The following is a 22,564-nucleotide window of genomic DNA, read 5'->3' on the forward strand; positions in this document are numbered from 1 at the left end:
AGATTTGAAAAGGTAATCATTTGTTGGTTGTCATGTACCTGACCTGTGGTATTAAATTAATTGAATTCACTCGTTTCCTTCTTCGTGTTGCAATTTCCACAAACGGTAATGTATTTCGCGTGTGGGGGCAAAGTACTGCCTCCTCGTAAGCATTTCAGCGGTTTCTTAAAAAAAATATTTGTGTTTGAAGGATGTACAGGTGGTGTTTGTAAGGAGCTGGTTACTAACCTCCGGTGCGGTATGTGTGCAGATGGAGCTGCTGTGGACGTGGTGCCTTTGGCTGGTGCTGGCGACGGCGGCGGCGGATGCGCACCTGCACGCCCACGCGCGGGCGCACCCGCACGACCGGCGACTGGAGGCGGAGGCCTACGGCTACGACCACAACCGGACGGCCGGCGTTGGCGCTGGCGCGGGGGCGGCGGCGGGCCGCGTGTCGCGGCGCGGGCTGTCGCCGGAGGACGCGGGCCTGAAGCCGTCGCCGCCGGGCGACGAGTACCCGCTGCCCGAGGAGCCGCGGGACGCCAGCCTGGACCCCAGGCCGCAGGACCTCAACGAGACGGCGCTGCGGGCCCGCCTCGGCGTGCACTTCGACCCCTCCTGCATGAGCATCACGCCCGTCGTGAGTACCGCAAACGCACTATGACTCCAGCTCCACCTGATACCCCATACCCCACCTGTCAACCCCTGTCAGTCACACGAACACACCGTTGCGCTCTCTTCGAGTCAGCACTATGCTTTGCCGCAGGTACGTGGGCCCTAAGATTAAATCTCTGAATGAACAGAACCATTGTACGTCGAGGTCAAAGAAGTGTTCTACTTCGACTAACAGGGGCATTCAACACAACATCAAATGACGCACTATGTCTTGTCATGGGAATCTTCACCATAAATAATACCATCAGGTACCGCGCAGCAATGTACTGGCTTAGGATGGGGAGAATAGACCAGGTTCGGCAGATCACTGGTGTACCGATTGAGACAACACGCCGGCTCAGAGCATGGCGGGTGGATACCTGGCAGAGCGAGTGGGCCAACAGCGATAAGGGCCGCCGTGTATACAACTTCTTCCCTGACATCTGGGAAAGAATAAAACTAAAACACATCGATCCCAGCCGGGGTATGGTACATTTCATCACAGGACATGGCCCTTATCCCACGCACCTGTGCCACGTGAGTCTGCAGCAGACTAATAGATGCACATGCGGGGAAGAAGGTTCCCCTGAACATACTGTCTTCTTCTGCGGACAACGCACGAACACAAGACACACAGTACACATAAATCGCCTGAACACGCAGAACGAACTACATGCCATAACACGCAACCCGGAAAGGTGGACTGAACTCAACAAACTAATTGACGAAATCTCGAAGATCCAACAAATAGAATACTTGCGCAACAGACCCTACCGAAGGCAAGTCGGTCCAAACAGACATCATGATGCGCAGGGGGACACAGATATGATTAGCACCACGAGTGATGAAGAAGAAACAGATACAGACCAGGGCACCAACGCAGATATTGAAGCGACCAGCGTGGATGATCCACAGTGTCAACCAAGTCCACTGCACAGAACAGTCTGGAACAACCGACAAGAGGTGCACAAGTCTCACACAATCCTAAAAACAGATTGCACCTTATATGTAAATAGTTAACAGTACCTCCATGTCTAATAAGAGCTTAAAGCTAGGTACCTCTTGAAGGGACCTACGCCTTCTGGTAAGAGGCGGCGCAAGGCCTGGATGGAAGGATCTTGATTGTGGTTCCTCTCTTCTGAGCCCAATCCGGCGGATACCTGTGGTAGACCGGGGAAAACCACCGTTCAGGTCGTGTTGTCGGCGGGGTCGGGAGAAGCTTGGGCCTGATGTACTCTACTAGGAGCCTTGTAGGCTCAACACAAACCGTTAGCGTCATTACCTTTATTACTATTACCACAAGAACCCTTTCATTAGCAACTTTGAGCCAAGCACAAAATCAGTTACCTCTCTTTGTATATCGTAAATAGTTTAGCAGGCTGGACATGGAGGTCTTTGTTTTAGTTTCTAGCTTTAACGTACCCTAATCTCTTCTAGTTAAGTTAGTTTTTAGGATGGTAGATGTTAAAGGCATGGTGAGCGATGGCCAGCGTCTTGAGGGTCATTCCAAGACCCGGGCCGCCGCCCACAACCAGGTGACGGGCAATATTATACCTCTCTCTTCTCTATTCAATTCTCTTCCTCCCTTCTTTCTAAATATTTAATTCCGTTTTGTTTATTAATATCTCACTTGATTTGGTATTACTTATAAGTTTTTCTAATGCTGCACAAAAAAGATATCAAATGGATGTAAACAGATAGAGCCCGCCTCCACGTGGCGAGACACGGGCAACGGTGTGAGTGGGGACGGGAGCCGGTGTGGTGTTACTTTCAGTCACACCGCACCCCGGACCCAGTCACAGCGGCTAAGTGGCAACATACGACCCACCATAAGAAATTAGACGGTGGGTCATAAAAAATAACCAGCTAGTGAAAAAAAAATTCCCAACCTCTACCTGCCTTAAGCAGCGACTCGTTACAATGGGAAGGTCCCAGGACACGACGAAATTTTCTCTTACGGCTTTTTTGTACACATTGATAGTATACGGACCACTAATATTAGTGGGAACCAACATTGGGGCAGACTGGTTAACTTTTGCGGATGCCTTGACGACTCTACAGGGTCTGACAAAAAAGTGAAGCACCGATAATATATGGTCGGATGTCTGTGTAACTTCGTATTCACTCACGCCCTCGGCAGGTATGTAAATACTTTAGGGTCACAATTCCCTGTAACAGCTATAACAGCCGACAGATGGGATTAGCGCTGTTCGTCTTCAGTTTCGGTACTGGACGCGATGGGATGTATACAAAGAGCGTGAACAACGTCGATATTGAGTGGCCAATGTGAGGTACACAGTGATGCCACGTACTCGTATAAGACAGTGTTATCAGCACCTGACAGAGTTTGAAAGGGGACTCATTATGAGTTTCCATTTAGTCGACTGGTCGAATTGTTAAGTATCGAGATTCGTGGGACATTCAGAAGTGACAGTGACCGATTGTTGGATTACATGGGAAAGTGAAACTTCCTACCAGATTAAAACTGTGTGCCCGACCGAGACTGGAACTCGCGACCGTTGCCCTTCGCGGGGAAGTGCTCTAACATCTGAGCTACCTAAACACGAAACTCGCCCCATCTTCACAGCTTTACTTCTGCCAGTAACTCGTCTCCTACCTTCCAAACTTCACGGAAGCTCTCCTGCGAACCTTGCAGAACTAGCACTCCTGAAAGAAAGGATATTGCGGAGACATGGCTTAGCCACAGCCTGGGGGGATATTCCTAGAATGAGATTTTTCACTCTGCAGCGGAGTGTGCGCTGATATGAAACTTCCTGGCAGATTAAAACTGTGTGCCCGACCGAGACTCGAACTCTGGACCTGTGTAACCCGAGTTCGAGTCTCGGTCCGGCACACAGTTTTAATCTGCCAGGAAGTTTCATATCAGCACACACTCCGCTGCACAGTGAAAATCTCATACATGGGAAAGTGACGGCTGTTATAAATGTCGTCAGGATTCCAGTCGACCACGTCTGACCACCCCAAGGAAGGTTCCCCGTATTGTGCACTATCACACCTCTTTGCATCCGCATCTGGCGCCGGAGAACAAGTAATGGAGTCTCTCCAGCACTCTATACCATCCCGTACCAGACCACGAAATCACGATCCCAGGCATCGACTACAGTTAATCACAGCGTTGACGAGTGCGTTTGCAGCGGTGCCGTGTGGTGGAAGCATCGACCGCTGATGAAGAACATCACAGAGTGTTGGACCAACGTCGGCAAATATTGGGGTGACCTGTGGGCCCATTCCATTTTCCCAAGTTTTGGAGAGCCACAGCCGCATTACTCCTGATGTCATGCCTTGGGTAGCTTTCAGGTGACAGCTGATAGTGCTTTACGGAATACTAACACCACAGCGGTACATCTCATACATCCTGTGTCCTCATGTGTTACTGCTCATGCGATAGTCTCATCATGCCATTTTCAACAAGAAAATGCTCGTCCACACATGGCACATGTCTCTATACACTGTCTGATTGATGTTGGCCAGCAAAAGCCCCAAATCGGTCCCTGATGCAAGATGGGACCAGCTCGTGTCAAATCCGTCTCAGTGCCAGTATCCAGGATATGAAGGGCCAGATAGAAAAGTTATTAGCCAGCTTGCCTGAGGACAAGATACAGTGGCATTGTGATACCTTTCCCAACCGGTTCAGTGCATGCTTCCAGGTCAGAGGGATGCTACGTCATACAGATAGGTGAGCTCATAACAGCGAAGTTCTTTGTAAATTTGATTCATTTTTGTAATCGCAAAATAGTATCGGATACCATCTCAACCTGTGAAGTTTCATTTTGTTCCCTCACTCCCTTTGCGTGCTTCACCTTTGTTTATCGAGAAGAGTGTGGCAAAACATTCAAATAGCACAAAAATTATTAGAAATCTGCAAAGAAACTGCAGAAACAGTAGGGTTTCAAACATCAGCAAAAGAAAAGTGCATGTGTAGCAATAACCTGGCCTTACAAATTCTAAGACATATATACAGAAAGTTGAACGGAATGGACAGTGTCTTGAAGGGAGGATATCAGATGAACATCAACAAAAGCAAAACGAGGATAATGGAATGTAGTCGAATTAAGTCGGGTGATGCTGAGGGAATTAGATTAGGAAATGAGACACTTAAAGTAGTAAAGGAGTTTTGCTATTTGGGGAGCAAAATAACTGATGATGGTCGAAGTAGAGAGGATATAAAATGTAGACTGGCAATGGCAAGGAAAGCGTTTCTGAAGAAGGGAAATTTGCTAACATCGAGTATAGATTTAAGTGTCAGGAAGTCGTTTATGAAAGTATTTGTATGGAGTGTAGCCATGTATGGAAGTGAAACATGGACGATAAATAGTTTGGACAAGAAGAGAATAGAAGCTTTCGAAATTTGGTGACACAGAAGAATGCTGAAGATTAGATGGGTTGATCACATAACTAATGAGGAAGTATTGAATAGAATTGGGGAGAAGAGGAGTTTGTGGCACAACTTGACAAGAAGATGGGACCGGTTGGTAGACATGTTCTGAGGCATCAAGGGATCAAAAATTTACCATTGGAGGGCAGCGTGGAGGGTAAAAATCGTAGAGGGAGACCAAGAGATGAATACACTAAGTAGATTCAGCAGGATGTAGGTTGCAGTAAGTACTGGGAGATGAAGAAGCTTGCACAGGATAGAGTAGCATGGAGGGCTGCATCAAACCAGTCTCAGGACTGAAGACAACAACAACAACATATACAGAAAAGTCGAGACACTTTCTGAGTTACAATATTTATGGGAAACTGTGTAGGAACCTGGCCTATAAATGATTGATTACGAAGTCACAAAATGAAAACAATCTTCAGACTCAAAAATACATGTAAAACAAAGAATGCATCTCAAAATACACAAAACTGAGACACTAGTGTGTTTTGGGGGATGAAATACTCGTTTTAAATAGAAAGAGGTACATTGAAGAAATCAAGAAAAGAGAGAGAAAATTTTAGGTCTAAATTATACTGAAGACGATACATAAGGACTGTTGTTGTTGTTGTTGTTGTTGTGGCCTTCAGTCCAGAGACTGGTTTGATGCAGCTCTCCATGCTACTCTATCTTGTGCAAGCTTCTTCATCTCCAACCCTACTTCCTTCTGAATTTGCTTAGTGCATTCATTTCTTGGTCTCCATCTACGATTTTTACCATCCAGGCTGCCCGCAAATACTAACTTGGTGATCCCTTGATGCCTCAGAACATGTCCTACCAACCGATCCCTTCTTCTAGTCAACTTGTGTATCAAATTACTCTTCTCCGAAATTCTATTCAGTACATCCTCATTATTTACGTGATCTACCCGTCTCATCTTCAACATTCTTCTGTAGTACCACATTTCTAAAGCTTCTATTCTCTTCTTGTCTAACCTATTTATCGTCCATGTTTCACATCCATATATGGCTACGCTCCATACAAATATTTTTAGAAAAGACTTCCTGATACTTAAATCTATACTCGATGTTAAGAAATTCTCTTCTTCCGAAATGCTTATCTTGCCATTGCCAGCCTACATTTTATATCCTCTCTATTTCGACCATCATCAGTTATTTTGCTCCCTAAACAGCAAAACTCGTCTACTACTTTAAGTATCTCATGTCCTAATCTAATTCCCTCAACATCACCCCACTTAATTCGGCTACATTCCATTATCCTCGTTTTGGTTTTGTTGATGTTCATCTTATATCCTCCTATCAAGACACCGTCCATTCCGTTCAACTGCTCTTCCAGGTCCTTTGCTGCCTCTGACAGAATTACAACGTCAAAGGGCAAACCTCAAAGTTTTTATTTCTTCTCCAAGGATTTTAATTCCGACTCCAAATTTTTCTTTTGTTTCCTTCACTGCTTGCTCAATATATAGATTAATTAACATCGGAGACAGGCTACAACACTGTCTCACTTCCCTCCAAACCACTGCTTCCTTTTCATTCCCCTCGATTCTTATAACTGCCTTCTGGAATCTGTACAAATTGTAAATAGCATTTCGGTCCCTGTATTTGACTCCTGCCACCTTCATAATGTGAAAGAGAGTATTCCAGTCAACATTGTCAAAAGCTTTCTCTGAGTCTACAAAGGCTAGAAACATAGGTTTGCCTTTCCTTAATCTATCTTCTGAGATAAGTCGTAGGGTCAGTATTACCTCACGTGTTTCAAACTGATCTTCCCCTAGGTCGACTTCTTTTCCATTCGTCTGCAAAGAATACGTGTCAGTATTTTGCAGGCGTGACTTCTTAAACGGATAGTTCGGTCGTTTTCACACATGTCAGCAAATGTTTTCTTTATGATTGGAATTATTACATTCTTCTTGAAGTTCGACTGTATTTCGCCTGTCTCATACAACTTGCTCAACCAGATGGTAGAGTTTTGTCAGGGATGGCTCTCCCAAGGCTATCAGTAGTTCTAATGGAATGTTGTGTACACCCGGGGCCTTGTTTCGACTTAGATCTTTCAGTGCTCTGTCAAATTCTTCACGCAGTATCATATCTCCTATTTCATCTTCACCTACGTCAGCTTCCGTTTCCATAATATTGCCCTCGAGTGTATCGCCCTTATAAAGACCCTATGTATATTCCTTCCAACTTTCTGCTTTCGCTTCTTTGGTTAGAATTGGTTTTTCATCTGAGCTCTTGATATTCATGCAAGTGGTTCTCTTTTCTCCAAAGGTCAAATGACTATGAGCGAATAAAGAGATGACAAGTATACAAACATTTAGTCGGAATGAGAAAAACGCGGGCTAAGACTTTGTGGGCACATTAAAAGAGGGGAACCAACTAGAACGGTTGTGGAATTCTGCTAAATACGCCGAAAAATTAAAATAGAATTGATATAGTAAATCGGTGCAGTGAAAAGAAATCTAAAGGAGGTAGGGGTAATACAACTTGATGGACCAGATGGAAAAATTGTAGGTAGAAAATTTAGAACTAGACATTTGAACTGTACAGAAACACAAGAAGTCCGGAGTAACCAGGTCTGACCGAATGGGGAATAGCTCATTCTGAGGAAATGATAGTAATATAGACACTAGGAAAAGCTAAAACAAAGCTCTGAAAATGTCTTTTGTTTTAAATTGCGCGGGCCAGTTGGACCCACACGTCATAATAATAAAACAGTATAAACTTTAATAATGCACTGTCGGTTTTAATTCCCAGCACTTACTTCAGTTAAAGGTAATCGATTGTTACTCTGTTAGAGCAAGATCAGCATCCGTATTTCATTTTATTTAGCTCCTCCGTTTCTGTTAAAATTGTCACGGTGTTTGTAAATTTCTGTCGCTCCTCTGTACAAGGTCGAACGATAGAGCGTTGTATTGGCTACAAGTTATTATATTTATTTATTATATTTCATTGCCTCCGTTTTGAAAAGCAAATTCCACTACGGACGATTTATCGGTTTATTCAAAGCGACAGTTCCACTTAAGTGCAGCTAATTGAGTACTACCACTTCTTTTTGTGGTCCTGAATCCAAATAATTTGTTCTAAGGGTTCCAATGTACACTTGGTCACAACTACACGCACGTTTATAAACGTCAGCTGTTGCTAGTGGATGACTTACATCCTTTGCAGTCTTCAGGCGTTCTTTATTTTCCTGGCGGGTTTAAAAATCTCTTCAGCCCCACTGTTGGGAAAAATTTCCCCATTAGGATCAGTAGCCCTGTTACTAAAAGCGAGGAAAACACAATGATAATTTCAACAGAAATGAATGTATAAAATAAAATACAGTTTGAATGCTGACTTTGTGTCAACAATGTACCGTTTGATTACCTTTAATCGAGAACGAAGCCATCGGCCCGAGATAATCACGCGAAGAATTGTGGTGCCCGCTACGCAGCTCAATAAATTAGGCTCCTCTTAAGGTTTTGATGCAGTTTCCGATTTATCTCTGAAGATATACCCCGCCGATAGGGATCCAAAGTCAGTGAATACCTGTATACATCGACCACGGCTGGAGGCCGGAAGTTTTAACTGAAGTAAAAACCGGTACATGGAAGCGTAAAATGCAAACCGACTGTCTTTGTCAAGGTATAACACTCGCATCCGATCCTTGTTGACTTTAGCTTGATAAAAACCGATTATCTGAAGGTTGGCGACAATACCAATAGGGGACCTGGAGTTTGGAGCCAGTAAGCTCAGGGATGTACGACTTGTGAGTATCTGGGGTTACGATATCATTAAACGCAAAAGTTGCAGATGACATAAACGATAAAGTAGGGCAAGCCAAGAGGCTCGTATGTCAGCTGAACTGGGTCCTTTGGAATAACGAGCTAACAAAAAGGACCAAACGGGAGATTATCGTTTAGGTGTTGAAAACATCACTTCGTACAGAGCACAAACCTGGTTCATCCTGGATCAGGTATAAATATAGAATACTGAATTATAATAATAAAAATTACGTGTCAGCAGGTGGAGTTCATGTTTAATTGCTGTCGTTATTTGTGTCAAAGTTAAATCGCGAAACAGTAAACACTACATACTCAGGATATATCTACGATTTATGTCTCATTCCAGTAACTTGACTGAATATATATATATATATATATATATATATATATATATATATATATATATATATATGTATGTATGTATTTTGTATGAAATTCGACTGCAAAAGTAATTACAGTGAATGTATACACAACTACAGTTAAGCTGCTTACTAATAAGTTGAATCTATTTTCCAAAGTTTTTCACTGCAAGTTTAATTTAGCTTCTATTATTTAACGTCCTGCGGTATGTTAACATTTTAATTCTAAGTTAATTTTCTGAAATGCACTAATTCAGTGATGATCGTGTTTTGATGTAAGTAGCTGACACGCTACTATTTTTCATACTTGTCCACAAATTGTTTTATGGTAACATATTACAAACCTCCTGCAAATCCACGAAGGCTGAATCGTTCTCTACCCCTCTGGCAATTGTCTTCTCTGTCAGGATTCTGTAATGTGAATATTTCATCAATACATGAGCGCTCTGATGTAAAACCATCCTATTCTTCAGCTATTGTAACCTTCATCTCTATTCTTTCTTTTAAGATTCTCCCATATAGTCGTCCTAGCGCTACAGTAATTTCGGCAGTCCTGCTTATTGCCCCTCTTTTAGATGAAGTAATAACAATATTTTTCCATTCTCTGAGTACCTGGTCCTCTTTGAAGCACTTGTTATATAACTAGTCTTTTCCCTGCAGCTTCTCTCACGTATGTGGTTGACATATGCATCGTTGCACACATGTCCCCCTTTGCCCTCTTTTTGTCTACCTCTCCCCCCCCCCAATATCTTTGAACATCTCATCCTCCCCCTCTACCTTTCCACCTCCCCCTTCCCCACTGTCACTGTCTCTCCTTCTCTCTGACCATGTCTTCCTCCTCCTCCACATAACCATATCCATTCCTTGTCTCTCTACTCATTTCTTCCTGTCCTCTCTTTCTTTTCAACTTGCCTAGTACCCATATATACCTCCCCCTGCCTCCTACACCACCCCTCCTTCCTGTCTCCCTGTCTACTTTCTCCTCTCCCCTTTCTGTACCTTACCCTTTTCTCTGTCCATCTTATCTACCTTCCTTCTCTGTCTATATCAACCTCCTTCACACACTCTCTCTGTCCCTCTACTCAATCTCCCCTTTCTCTGTCAACATCATCCTCTCCCCCCTCTGTCACTATCTATCTCTCCCTCCCTCTCTGCTCAATTGTACTTATGCAGACATGTAGCCCCTTGCACAACAGATCGATAATGCCAGCTGATACAACTCCAATGACACACCCATCATGCATGGTAGCCTACACGTCAGGGATTTGAAAACCGTTTTTGCCCCTGAAGTGTAGGCTGCCCTACAAAGCAGGATTGATAAGGAAGACCTACACTGCTAAAAACCCCTAGAAAGTAATGAAAGCCAAAATGTTTATTGCTTACTACTTTTCCGCCATTCATGCAGTAAAGGTACCATATGATCCATGACGCTATAATTTATTACTTCTTTGCTACCAAATGAGTTCGTTACACATTATACGGAAAGTATGCACATACAACTTTAAATCTAACTGAACCGCAAAATGTTATCATCGTATGACACATAGTTCAGGAGATACGGCGTCTTAAGCAGTGACAAGCGTGAAAAACTTACGCATTGTGGCTTACGTTTAAATTTATTACATCTTTGCTATAACTCTACTAGTAATAAATTTCGCAGACAGTATCCACATGTGCCGCTGAAGGTACCTAAAAATTATGTCATTGTAAACCAAGTCATTCAAGAGATATGACGTAATAAACGTTAAGCACAAAGCCGGGCGCTGCATGGTACGGGCTTGGGCGCACAGATATAAAAAAAATACCAGGGCAACGCTGGGTTTCTCCGCTATACAGGGTGACTTTTCCTCCGTGTACAAACTGTAGGGATTTTTCGATGAGAGGATACGGAAGAAGAAAGGTCTAATGAGTCTATGTCCGGAAGTGCATAGTTCCCATGCTAGAGATGAGTTATTCAGTCATACATTGTTACAGAGACTGCGGTCTAATACGTGCTGTACCATGCAGCCACAGTTGCAGTACGCGTGGTTTTCTCATAGAGGGCAGTACTGTTCCTCATACGTCATGCTCTACCGTCATCTCCTTCCATAGTAATTGGTAATGTCGTGTGCTAACCACTTCTGTTGCTGCTTCGCCTAGCAGTGGATGTGACACAGCGTTGCATACAATGGTTCCGTATTCAAATCGAGAGCTTGCCGACATGGTGCTCGCTTACGGAAACGCAAATGGCAACGGGCGGCGGACAGCAAGGTTACATCAGGACAACTGTCCCCGCCGAAAAGAAACCACAGCATTCAATGTTTGCAACAGCGTTTCGCCTTTTGTGTGAGACAAGATTGTTTCAGAATGCAGGAAATCATGAAAAACGTACCCGAAATGTTGGGACACTGGCTTGGAGGAAAATGGGGTTATGGCTGTGGAAGGGGAAATCCGTGACAGTACCAGGCAGTTGGCCCGCCAGTACAGGGTAAGCCAGACGACCGTGTGGGACATTCTCCACGACAATGTTACTACCACCTTCCAGCGTGTGCAGGCTCATTAACGACAGACTTTCCACACCGGGAGCAGTTTTGACACTGGTTTCTTCACCAGGCAACCACGATACCGGGATTTCTGTCATCTATCCTATTCACAGATGAGGCCACCTGTACGCGGTGTGGTACCTTGCAGTTTCATAACAGTCATCTGTGCGACAGTATGCAGCACCTTCAAGGTATGGTAACAGCGAATCATCAACATCAGTGCAGCCGGAATTTGAGGGTCGGGATAATTGGCGACCGTATTTTGGGACCAGTCCTCCTTCCACGTCGCCTAACAGGCCGGAACTATCGGCGTTTCTTGCGGGTGACTTTGTCTCAATTACTGTAAGAAGTGCCATTGATTATTCGAAGGGTCATGTGGGTGCTACATGATGGCGCTCCAGCCCACGTCCGGACAAATCTCAATCTTGTCTTTCGTGGTCAGTGGATAGGTCGAAGGGGTTCAGTTTCAAGGCCTGAACGATCACCGGATCTCAACCCTTGCGATTTCTGGTTATGGGGCCATCTTAAAAGTAACGTGCATGCAGAGCCCATTCCAGATGTGGAGACACTGGAGCAGCATATTCATGCTGCCTTCGATACTGTTCGGATTCAGCCTGACCGAGGAGAACGTGCGAGACAGAACATGTCACGTAGCGTACTCGCATGCGTTGATGCGCGTGATAATCATTTTCACCACATACTGTAGCAGTGGTAGCATGGTACAGCACGTATTAGACCCCAGTCTCTTTAACAATGTATGATTGGATAAATGGTCTCTAGCAAGGAAACAGTGCTTTTCCGGATATAAGTTCATTATAATTTTTTTTGTACCGTATCCTCTTAACAATCAATCAAATGGTTCAAATGGATCTTAGAACTATGGGACTTAACATCTGAGCTTATCAGTCCCCTAGACTTAAAACTACTTAAACCTAACTAACCTAAGGACATCACACAAATCCCTGCCCGATGCAGGATTCGAACCTGCGACCGTAACAGCAGCTCGATTCCGGGCTGAAGCGCCTAGAACCGCTCGGCCACAGTGGTCGACCAAACGAACAATCCCTAGAGTTTGTGGAGGATGAAAAATATCACCCAGCATATTGGGCCAAGATATACAGGGTGGTCCATTGATCGTGACCAGGCCAAATGTCTCACGAAATAAGAGTCAAACGAAAAAACTACAAAGAACGAAACCTGTCTAGGTTGAAGGGGGAAACCAGAGGGCGCTATGGTTTGCCAGCTAGATAGCGCTACCATAGGTCAAACGGATATCAACTGCGATTTTTTAAAATACGAAACCCCATTTTTATTACATTTTCGTGTAGTACGCAAAGAAATATGAATGTTTCAGTTGGACCACTTTTTTCGCTTTGTGATAGATGGCACTGTAATAGTCACAAACATATGGCTCACAATTTTAGACGAACAGTTGGTAGCAGGTAGGTGTTTTAAATTAAAATACAGAACGTAGGTACGATTGAACATTTTATTTCGGTTGTTCCAATGTGATACATGTACCTTTGTGAACATATCATTTCTGAGAACGCATGCTGTTACAGCGTGATTGCCTGTAAATACCACATTAATGCAATAAATGTCCAAAATGATGTCCGTCAACCTCAATGCATTTGTCAATACGTGTAACGACATTGCTCTCAACAGCGAGTAGTTCGCCTTCCGTAATGTTCGCACATGCATTGACAATGCGCTGACGCATGTTGTCAGCCGTTGTCGGTGGATCACCATAGCAAATATCCTTCAACTTTTCTCACAGAAAGAAATCCGTGGACGTCAGATACGGTGAACGTGCGGGCCATGATATGGTGCTTCGACGACTAATCCACCTGTCATGAAATACGCTATTCAATACCGCTTCAACCGCACGCGAGCTATGTGCCGGACATCCATCATGTTGGAAGTACATCGCCATTCTGTCATGCAGTGAAACATCTTGTAGTAACATCGGTAGAACATTATGTAGGAAATCAGCATACATTACACCATTTAGATTGCCATAGACAAAATGGGGGCCAATTATCCTTCGTCCCATAACGCCACACCATATATTGACCCGCCAAGGTCGCTGATGTTCCACTTGTAGCAGCCATCGTGGATTTTCCGTTGCCCATTAGTGCATTTATGCCAGTTTACGTTACCGCTGTTGGTGAATGACGCTTCGTCGCTAAATAGAACGCGTGCAAAAAATCTGCCATCGTCCCGTAATTTCTCTTGTGCTCAGTGGCAGAACTGTACACGACGTTCAAAGTCGTCGCCATACAATTTCTGGTGCATAGAAATATGGTACGGGTGCAATCGATGTTGATGTAGCATTCTCAACACCGAGTTTTTGAGAATCCCGATTCTTGCGCAATTTGTCTGCTACTGATGTGCGGATTAGCTGCGACAGCAGCTAAAACACCTACTTGGGCATCATGAATTGTTGCCGGTGGTGGTTCACGTTTCACATGTGGCTGAACACTTCCTGTTTCCTTAAATAACGTAACTATCCGGCGAACGGTCCGGACACTTGGATGATGTCGTCCGGGATACCGAGCAGCATACATAGCACACGCCCGTTGGGCATTTTCATCGCAATAGCCATATATCAACGGGATATCGACCTTTTTCGCAATTGGTAAACGGTCCATTTTAGCACGGGTAATGTATCACGAAGCAAATACCGTCCGCACTGTCGGCATGTTGCGTGATACCACGCATTTATACGTTTGCGACTATTACAGCGGCATCTATCACAAAGCGAAAAAAGTGGTCCAACTAAAACATTCAATTTCTTTACGTACAACACGAATATGTGGTAAAAAATGGGGGTTCCTATTTTAAAAAAACGCAGTTGATATCCATTTGACCTATGGCAGCGCCATCTAGCGGGCCAACCACAGCTCCATCTGGTATCCCCCTTCAAGCTAGACGAGTTTCGTTCTTTGTAGTTTTTTCTGATGCTTATTTCGTGAGATATTTGGCCCAGTCACTACCAATGGACCACCCTGTACACAACCATAGGAGTTGCCTTCGTTAACTCTATATATATTCCACCGCAGACACAATGATTTCTCATTTTTCATATGCTTGAAAGCTTCACAAATTTATTGCGAGGTACTAAGTATAGTAGTGTAGCCCAAATATTGCACGTCCCCTGCCACGCCCTCACTGTTGTGTCCCCCCTACCCTCCATCTCTGCACCCTTCATCTCCTTTCCAACGGTGGCTTCCATCAACTCCCCCTCCCGGATGATGCCCTCTCTCCCTCCAGTTATCCCTCCTATCAACCATGATCCTCACCCTCCCTCCTTTCCTCCATCCTTTCCCTGAGCTCCCTCTTCCCCCCTTCCATCCTGTGTTTCTCCCCACCTAACCTCTCTCTACCTCTCTTCTCCCCCCCCCCCCGATTCCTTTTGTATTCCCCTCCTCTGCCTTCCCCACTCCCTGTCGCTTCTGCCCATCATCCCCCCCCCCCAACCCCTCTTATGGGTCCTCATCCTCCTTTGGCTCCTTTCCCTACTCCCCCCCTTCGCTTTTCCTCTCCTTCCCCACCAAGCGAGGTGGCGCAGTGGTTACACACTGGACTCGCATTCGGGAGGACGACGGTTCAATCCCGCGTCCGGCCATCCTGATTTAGGTTTTCCGTGATTTTCCTAAATCGCTCCAGGCAAATGCCGGGATGGTTCCTTTCAAAGGGCACGGCCGATTTCCTTCCCCGTCCTTCCCTAATCCGATGAGACCGATGACCTCGCTGTCTGGTCTCCTTCCCGGAAACAACCAACCAACCAACCTCTCCTTCCCCGCTTTTCTATTTTCCCATCTGTCCAGTTCCCCCCCCCCCCCCCCCCCACCACGTGCTCTCGGCTGTGGTATGTCATATTTGTCAACCTTTTAGTACAGTGTTGCAGTGAATGATCAGTGTTATCTCGTCTTTCCCGCTATCGCTGGGTGTGAATTTTATGTCTTTTGCGAACAGAAACCAGTCTGTCACCGTGTTTTTTAATTGTCTGTCTATTATTTTACCTGTCTGCTTCATATTTATTTTATTAGCATCATAGTCCCTTTGTTCTATGTTTATTTAAGTCTCCGATTTTATCGCCTGTTTTTATTATACAGGGTGTTAAAAAAGGTACGGCCAAACGTTCAGGAAACATTCCTCACACAAAAATAAAGAAAAGATGTTATATGGACGTGTGTCCGGAAACGCTTAATTTTCATGTTAGAAATGGTTCAAATGGCTCTGAGCACTATGGGACTTAACATCCATGGTCATCAATCCCCTAGAACTTAGAACTACTTAAACCTAACTAACCTAAGGACATCATACACATCCATGCCCGAGGCAGGATTCGAACCTGCGACCGTAGCAGTCGCGCGGTTCCAGACTGCGCGCCTAGAACCGCTAGACCACCGCGGCTGGCTTTCCATGTTAGAGCTCATTTTAGTTTCGTCAGTATGTACTGAACTTCCTCGATTCACCGTCAGTTGGCCCAATTGAAGGAAGTTAATGTTGACTTCGGTGCTTGTGTTGACATGCGACTCATTGCTCTACATTACTAGCATCAAGCACATCAGTACGTAGCACCAACAGGTTAGTGTTCATCACGAACGTGGTTTTGCAGTCAGTGCAATGTTTACAAATGCGGAGTTGGCAGATGCCCATTTGATGTATGGATTAGCACGGGGCAATAGCCGTAGCGCGGTACGTTTGTATCGAGACAGATTTCCAGAACGAATGTGTCCCGACAGGAAGGCGTTCCAAGCAATTGATCGGCGTCTTAGGGAGCACGAAACATTCCAGCCTATGACTCGCGACTGGGGAAGACCTGGAACGAGGAGGACACCTGCAATGGACGAGGCAATTCTTCGTACAGTTGACGATAACCCAATGTCAGCGTCAGAGAAATTGCTGCTGTACAAGCTAACGTTGACCACGTCACTGCATGGAGAGTGCTACGGGAGAACCAGTTGTTTCCGTACTATGTACAGCATGTGCAGGCACTATCAGCAGCTGATTGGCCTCCACGGGTACACTTCTGCGAATGGTTCATCCAACAATGTGTCAATCCTCATTTCAGTGCAAATGTTCTCTTTACGGATGAGGCTTAATTTCAACGTGATCAAATTGTAAATTTTCACAATCAACATGTGTGGGGTGACGAGAATCCGCACGCAATTGTGCAATCACGTCATCAACACAGATCTTCTGTGAAAATTTGGGCAGGCATTGTTGGTGATGTCTTGATTGGGCCCCATGTTCTTCCACCTACGCTCAATGAAGCACGTTATCATGATTTCATACGGGATACTCTACCTGTGCTGCTAGAGCATGTGCCTTTACAAGTACGACACAACATGTGGTTCATGTACGATGGAGCTCCTGCACATTTCAGTCGAAGTGTTAGTACGCTTCTCAACAACAAATTCGGTGACCGATGGATTGGTAGAGGCGGACCAATTCCATGGCCTCCACGCTCTCCTGACTTCAAACCCTCTTGACTTTCATTTATGGGGGCATTTGTCTACGTAACCCCGGTACCAAATGTAGAGACTGTTCGTGTTCGTATTGTGGACGGCTGTGATACAATACGCCACTCTCCAGGGCTGCATCAGCGCATCAGGGTTTCCATGCGGCCGGCCGCGGTGGTCTCGCGGTTAAGGCGCTCAGTCCGGCACCGCGCGACTGCTACGGTCGCAGGTTCGAATCCTGCCTCGGGCATGGATGTGTGTGATGTCCTTAGGTTAGTTAGGTTTAAGTAGTTCTAAGTTCTAGGGGACTAATGACCTCAGATGTTAAGTCCCACAGTGCTCAGAGCCATTTGAACCATTTTTGATTCCATGCGACAGAGGGTGGATGCATGTATCCTCGCTAACGGAGGACATTTTGAACATTTCCTGTAAGAAAGTGTTTGAAGTCACTCTGGTACGTTCTGTTGCTGTGTGTTTCGATTCCACGATTAATGTGATTTGAAGAGAAGTATTAAAATGAGCTCTAACATGGAAAGTTAGCGTTTCCGGACACATGTCCACATAACATATTTTCTTTCTTTGTGTGTGAGCAATGTTTCATGAAAGTTTGGCCGTACCTTTTTGTAACACCCTGTATATTATCTCCCCCTTTTTTAAAACAAAGTCTGTAGGCTGAAGAGCGGCTTACTAAGCTGCTTCCAGCCCGCCCCCTTTGGGTGGAATCGAAATTCAATAAAGATTTAAAAAAAAATAGCGCACGTGTGGTATGGCGACATGAAATGTGACGTGCTGTTGCAGGCGCCGGACGGCCGCGGCCACCACGGGGGCGGAGGCAGGGCGCACCCGGGCGGCAAGAGCAAGGGCCGTGCGCACGGCAGACACCACGGCGAGGCGGCGGCCCCGGGCGAGTTCCCCTTCCGGCGCAACAAGCACGGCCGCCTGGTGCCCGTGGGCGAGATGCCCGAGGCGCTGCACAAGCTCAACCTGCGCTACTTCAAGCTGCCCAACGGCACGCGCGTACGCACCAACTACCCGGCCAAGTTCCGCAAGAAGCTGCAGCACTTCCTGTGGGCGTTCACCGCGTGCCCCGTGGAGCACGAGTGGCGCGACCTGGGCGTGCGCTACTGGCCGCGCTTCCTGCGCCTCGGCCACTGCGCCGCCGGCGCCGCCTCCTGCTCCATCCCGCCCGGCATGCACTGCCGCCCCGACGCCAAGGTCGAGAAGAAGCTACTGAGCTGGCGCTGCCTCGGCCGCGCGCCCAGCGACCGCCACTGCCAGTGGATGGACTTCAGCATGTTCATCGTCGAGAGCTGCACCTGCGCCTGCCCCAAGAACGACAGCGCGCACGACTGAGCACCGCCCTCCCGCGTCCCGCACCCCATACATCACTCGCACACGTACGGCTCCGCACCAAGTTCGTTTCTCTCCCCTAGAAAATTCCGATGAAAACAGCGCTCTGCGCTGCATCCACATACCACATCTCTGCTTTGTACTGGCTGTGAGCTACGTACCAAATGCTATCGATCAATTGACTTAGACATTCTCTGTGTTTACCTTTGTAATACTCGTCCACGACACGCATTTAACAATCGAATCGTTTTCATTCGCTCGAGCGAGGAAATTCAGCAGTGAACTGATAACCTCCTGATACTCTGCCTTGTTATCTCCTCACTTGTTGTACCGTAGCTTTCTAACAGGAGTGCCTACCTGTTACTGGTAACACACTAATAACACAAACTTCTCCTGTACATCTTCCACGAGTCGATTCTTGTATCCAATCGGTCATTACATATTTCGGTTATCCATTACGCCGTATCGTTGAAAGGAAGCACTCGAACATACGAGGTAAATTACCAACCACTAGTCCCTTTAATATTGCATCTCCCCTCCGCCCCCCTCTCTCTTTCTCATTGTCTCTGTCTTCCTACCTCTCTCATGAGGAAGACCGCATCTTTACGGAGAAGCCGAAAGCCGTGTTTCATTCATCGCCGATCCTCTGTATATCCCCGATCCTCTGTATATAGTCCCGCCCCTGTCCCGTTGTAAGTATTACGTTCAGTACACTAACTTATTCAAAAAAAAAAAAAAACATTACCTTCTCACAGTGACGCGAACGTCTCGAGCTCGTAGCACGTGAAATGCTACAACTGCTAGCTTACGTTACAGAGAAGCAGTAGTGACTCAGTCGGTGCAAACAGTGCGATGTCTTTTCGCGAATATGAGGCTACTATTGATAGAGGACATTGCGCTGCGTGGTGTTTCTGACACTGGACGGTGTGTGGCGTGCAGTCGTCTTCCAGCGGGACACGCTCGCTGCCTTCGGGACTGTGACGAAGGCCAGCGCCTTTGCAGATAAGAAGACAGTGAGCCCTGCCCCCGAGCGACGAGTGCAGTGTATCCAGGAAATCTCTAAACTTGCTCTGTCAAAGTGAAACCAGAGTCTTCAGCTGGACTAATTTTACTACTTTCTACTGTGTAATTTATGTACTATTTACTCTCTGACCCATGACAAACACGCTGCTGCCGCAGTCTGCCCGCTTGATTTAGACCTAATCACGCCGTAGCACTCTGAACTGTCATGGATATGTATTAAACTACCTGTCGGCGTACATTGCGGTGCATTTAACATCCTTTCCAATGTTGTACGGTAACCATTAATCACACTCGTAATTTGTAAAATTATTCAAGTGATGGGACTACTTAAACTAAAGTACTAAAATGCCTGCTAAACGCTGCAATACCAGCTCTGGTAACCATTAAGTCATTCAGCAGCCTTTAAATGTAGGCTGTGTTGTATTAGTGGATGCAGTGCGTCTTCAGTTTGAGTAGTTCACAAGTACAATCATCTCAAGTTGTAACATGCATCTGGGAACTGTAGCGCAAAGTTTTTCATAATAAGTGCAAATTAGTAAACATTGTTTTTCTGTTAACCTAAGCTATATAGATTTTTGAGCAATAAAGTCTCTGTAATGAACTTACAAGCCAGGGAGGCACATTAAGACAACGCAATTCAAATTCCAAGTGCACTTTGTTGCTTCGGCAAGAGCTTGGAGCAAAAACAAATGTCTTCCACGTTCATTTCGACTGATATTTGTAGCAATTCGTGCATTACAGATATATAGTTTTCTATGCTACCATCACATCTCGCAATTATATGATATTCCATGTAACAATTCTCAGTCGAGGTACTTTTTACACGTAACTGTCTATTAAGGGCTACGTTTGCGCACAATTTATCTCCACATATAATGTGTAATTACGTCAGTATCTTCGGTCTTTTTGAAAATATGTGTTAGAACTGCTACTTTGTGTATTTACCACATGATGATGATGAGCCGACCGTCAAAGAAAGAGAAGTATGTGACTGGTAAAGAAAAACACACATACACACACATAAACTGTACCATGCTCGCAGTTAGTGTTTCCTCGGCTGGAGGATATGTGAGTTTACACTGTTTCATTTGCAAATGTTCTCCAATCGAATTATTGAAAACATTCCTGTATTAGTAATTACTGTAAATAGTTTAAATCAGTAAGCTTGAACGTATCTTTTTAGTTTCAATGTTCTACTTCTTCATGTACAAATTATGTTATAGTACTCAATACCTTTAAGATTTATCTAAATAACAGTCATTAAGTACGTTGTAAGATGTGTATTATATACAGCTCGCGCCCTAATGATAAATATAACATTGTACATAGTTACTGTCATTGTGCTGATGTTTTATTATGTACTTACAGATACTCCGTATACATCCAGTCCATGTAAACTTACAAGACACGTTTAGTGGTGTACACTAATTGTAACATACCAAAGGTTTAAGACACTACTTAATATAACTTATTAAAAAAGCATACTTTTTACTTAATTTCATTTGATTCTGTGGGGTTTCCTTCGGATCCTACCTCTGTTTTCTTGATGCACGGTATTAAGTATTTACTTCCATTATTTATGTAAATTTCATGTGAGTAACTTTTTGCAGTGTACGATATTGAGAACCTGTTAGTTATTTTTTCTTTGTTACGTGCATGAGTCATAAGAATTATCTACCCGAGACTGACTACAAAAGCACTGTAGATATTTTTGTAAATTGTTATTCATGATTACAAATCACGCGATGAACCAAATTCCACATAATGACACACACAGTTCCAGGATGACCTTTCGCAGCTTTATATAATACATTACTCATTGGTGTACGAGTCACTGAATGCTGCTCAATATTGAAATACTATCTGTTAACACTGCCGATCGTTTTATTGCTGACGGCTGAGAAAGAGGGACATAGTAAATAGCTTTTATATATCCATTACGTAACAAAAGCAAAACAAAAAACGAAATTCGGACACAAACGCTGACATATGGAAATGTAAAACTGAGAAAAGATTATAAGCGTAAGTTGTAGATATGAAGTAAGGAAAACATAGATACTAGGTTAATCAGTGAATAAATCTTACCAGAAAAACATATAACGTTGCTGTAAATTACGTAATTAATGATATAGCAGAATGGGGGACATAGAGCAACAGAAATGTTTGAGTGATAAATACTGGAACATGTAATACACGTTTTTACGAAACTGTGTGCAACAGGTAATCAGGGATAAAGAAAGAAGTAAACTAAATGACAGGGGTGAAGAAAGAAACAAACGAAAGCCTGAAGATAGCTAAGTAATAGAAGTCTTATACTGATCAGATGCAGTTCTTCAGGTAGATACGCTGACCATTGTTGTATAACAACAATAATACTACTCCGCTGCGTGAAACGTTGCTCGTTGAAGCAATGTACGTTCTTGATTTCAGGAATGGTAACTGTTATAGCGACTTTTTTTTTCATTCCGTTACAAACAACATGTATTGTCTTGCGATGATTGTGTCAGTATCACTGAGCTTACAGAACAGCGATGTATACTAAAGTGCAGTGCTTTGCAAAACCAGCATCACTGAAAAACAAGGAAGAAAATAAAAAAACCTTACTGGGAAAATTATATAACTGCCCTCAATAGATTATGTTATTCTCGGTAGCACATCTTTTAAAATATTTTTTGCCTGTTAGGCTCTGTTTCTAGTTCCCCTAGCAACTGTCCAAGCAACACATATGAAGAATCAAACACGCTGTGTCATACCTCTTTTTAGACACACACACACACACACACACACACACACACACACACACACACACACACACATACACTGACTTTAAGTTGACTTTAACGTAAACCATACACACAGAAATATATCCATCATATAACGGGTTAAAAAATATGGAAAAAGAAAAAGGAAAGAGGACTCATAATCCACAGGGATATACCTTTCAAATATTACAGTTTTGAGCCTCTTACAGTTCATCACAGAGTAACCAAGAGTGTGCAAAAGCATGATACGTGAGAATTATACCAACTATTCTAAATAGT

At 44.5% G+C, this 22,564-nt stretch overlaps 1 protein-coding gene across 1 annotated transcript; it reads left to right on the top strand.

The window, feature by feature from the left end:
* The first annotated feature begins 493 nt into the window (after positions 1-493).
* On the top strand, positions 494-20,998 carry LOC126175579 (noggin-like). The gene is made up of 2 exons (XM_049922438.1): positions 494-619; positions 17,949-20,998. The coding sequence occupies exons 1-2, from the start codon at positions 602-604 to the stop codon at positions 18,501-18,503; spliced, it is 573 nt and encodes a 190-aa protein (XP_049778395.1). The 5' UTR covers positions 494-601; the 3' UTR covers positions 18,504-20,998.
* The last annotated feature ends 1,566 nt before the right edge of the window (positions 20,999-22,564 follow it).

Source organism: Schistocerca cancellata, chromosome 3 (assembly GCF_023864275.1).
Source record: "Schistocerca cancellata isolate TAMUIC-IGC-003103 chromosome 3, iqSchCanc2.1, whole genome shotgun sequence".
Classification (NCBI taxonomy): domain Eukaryota; kingdom Metazoa; phylum Arthropoda; class Insecta; order Orthoptera; family Acrididae; genus Schistocerca; species Schistocerca cancellata.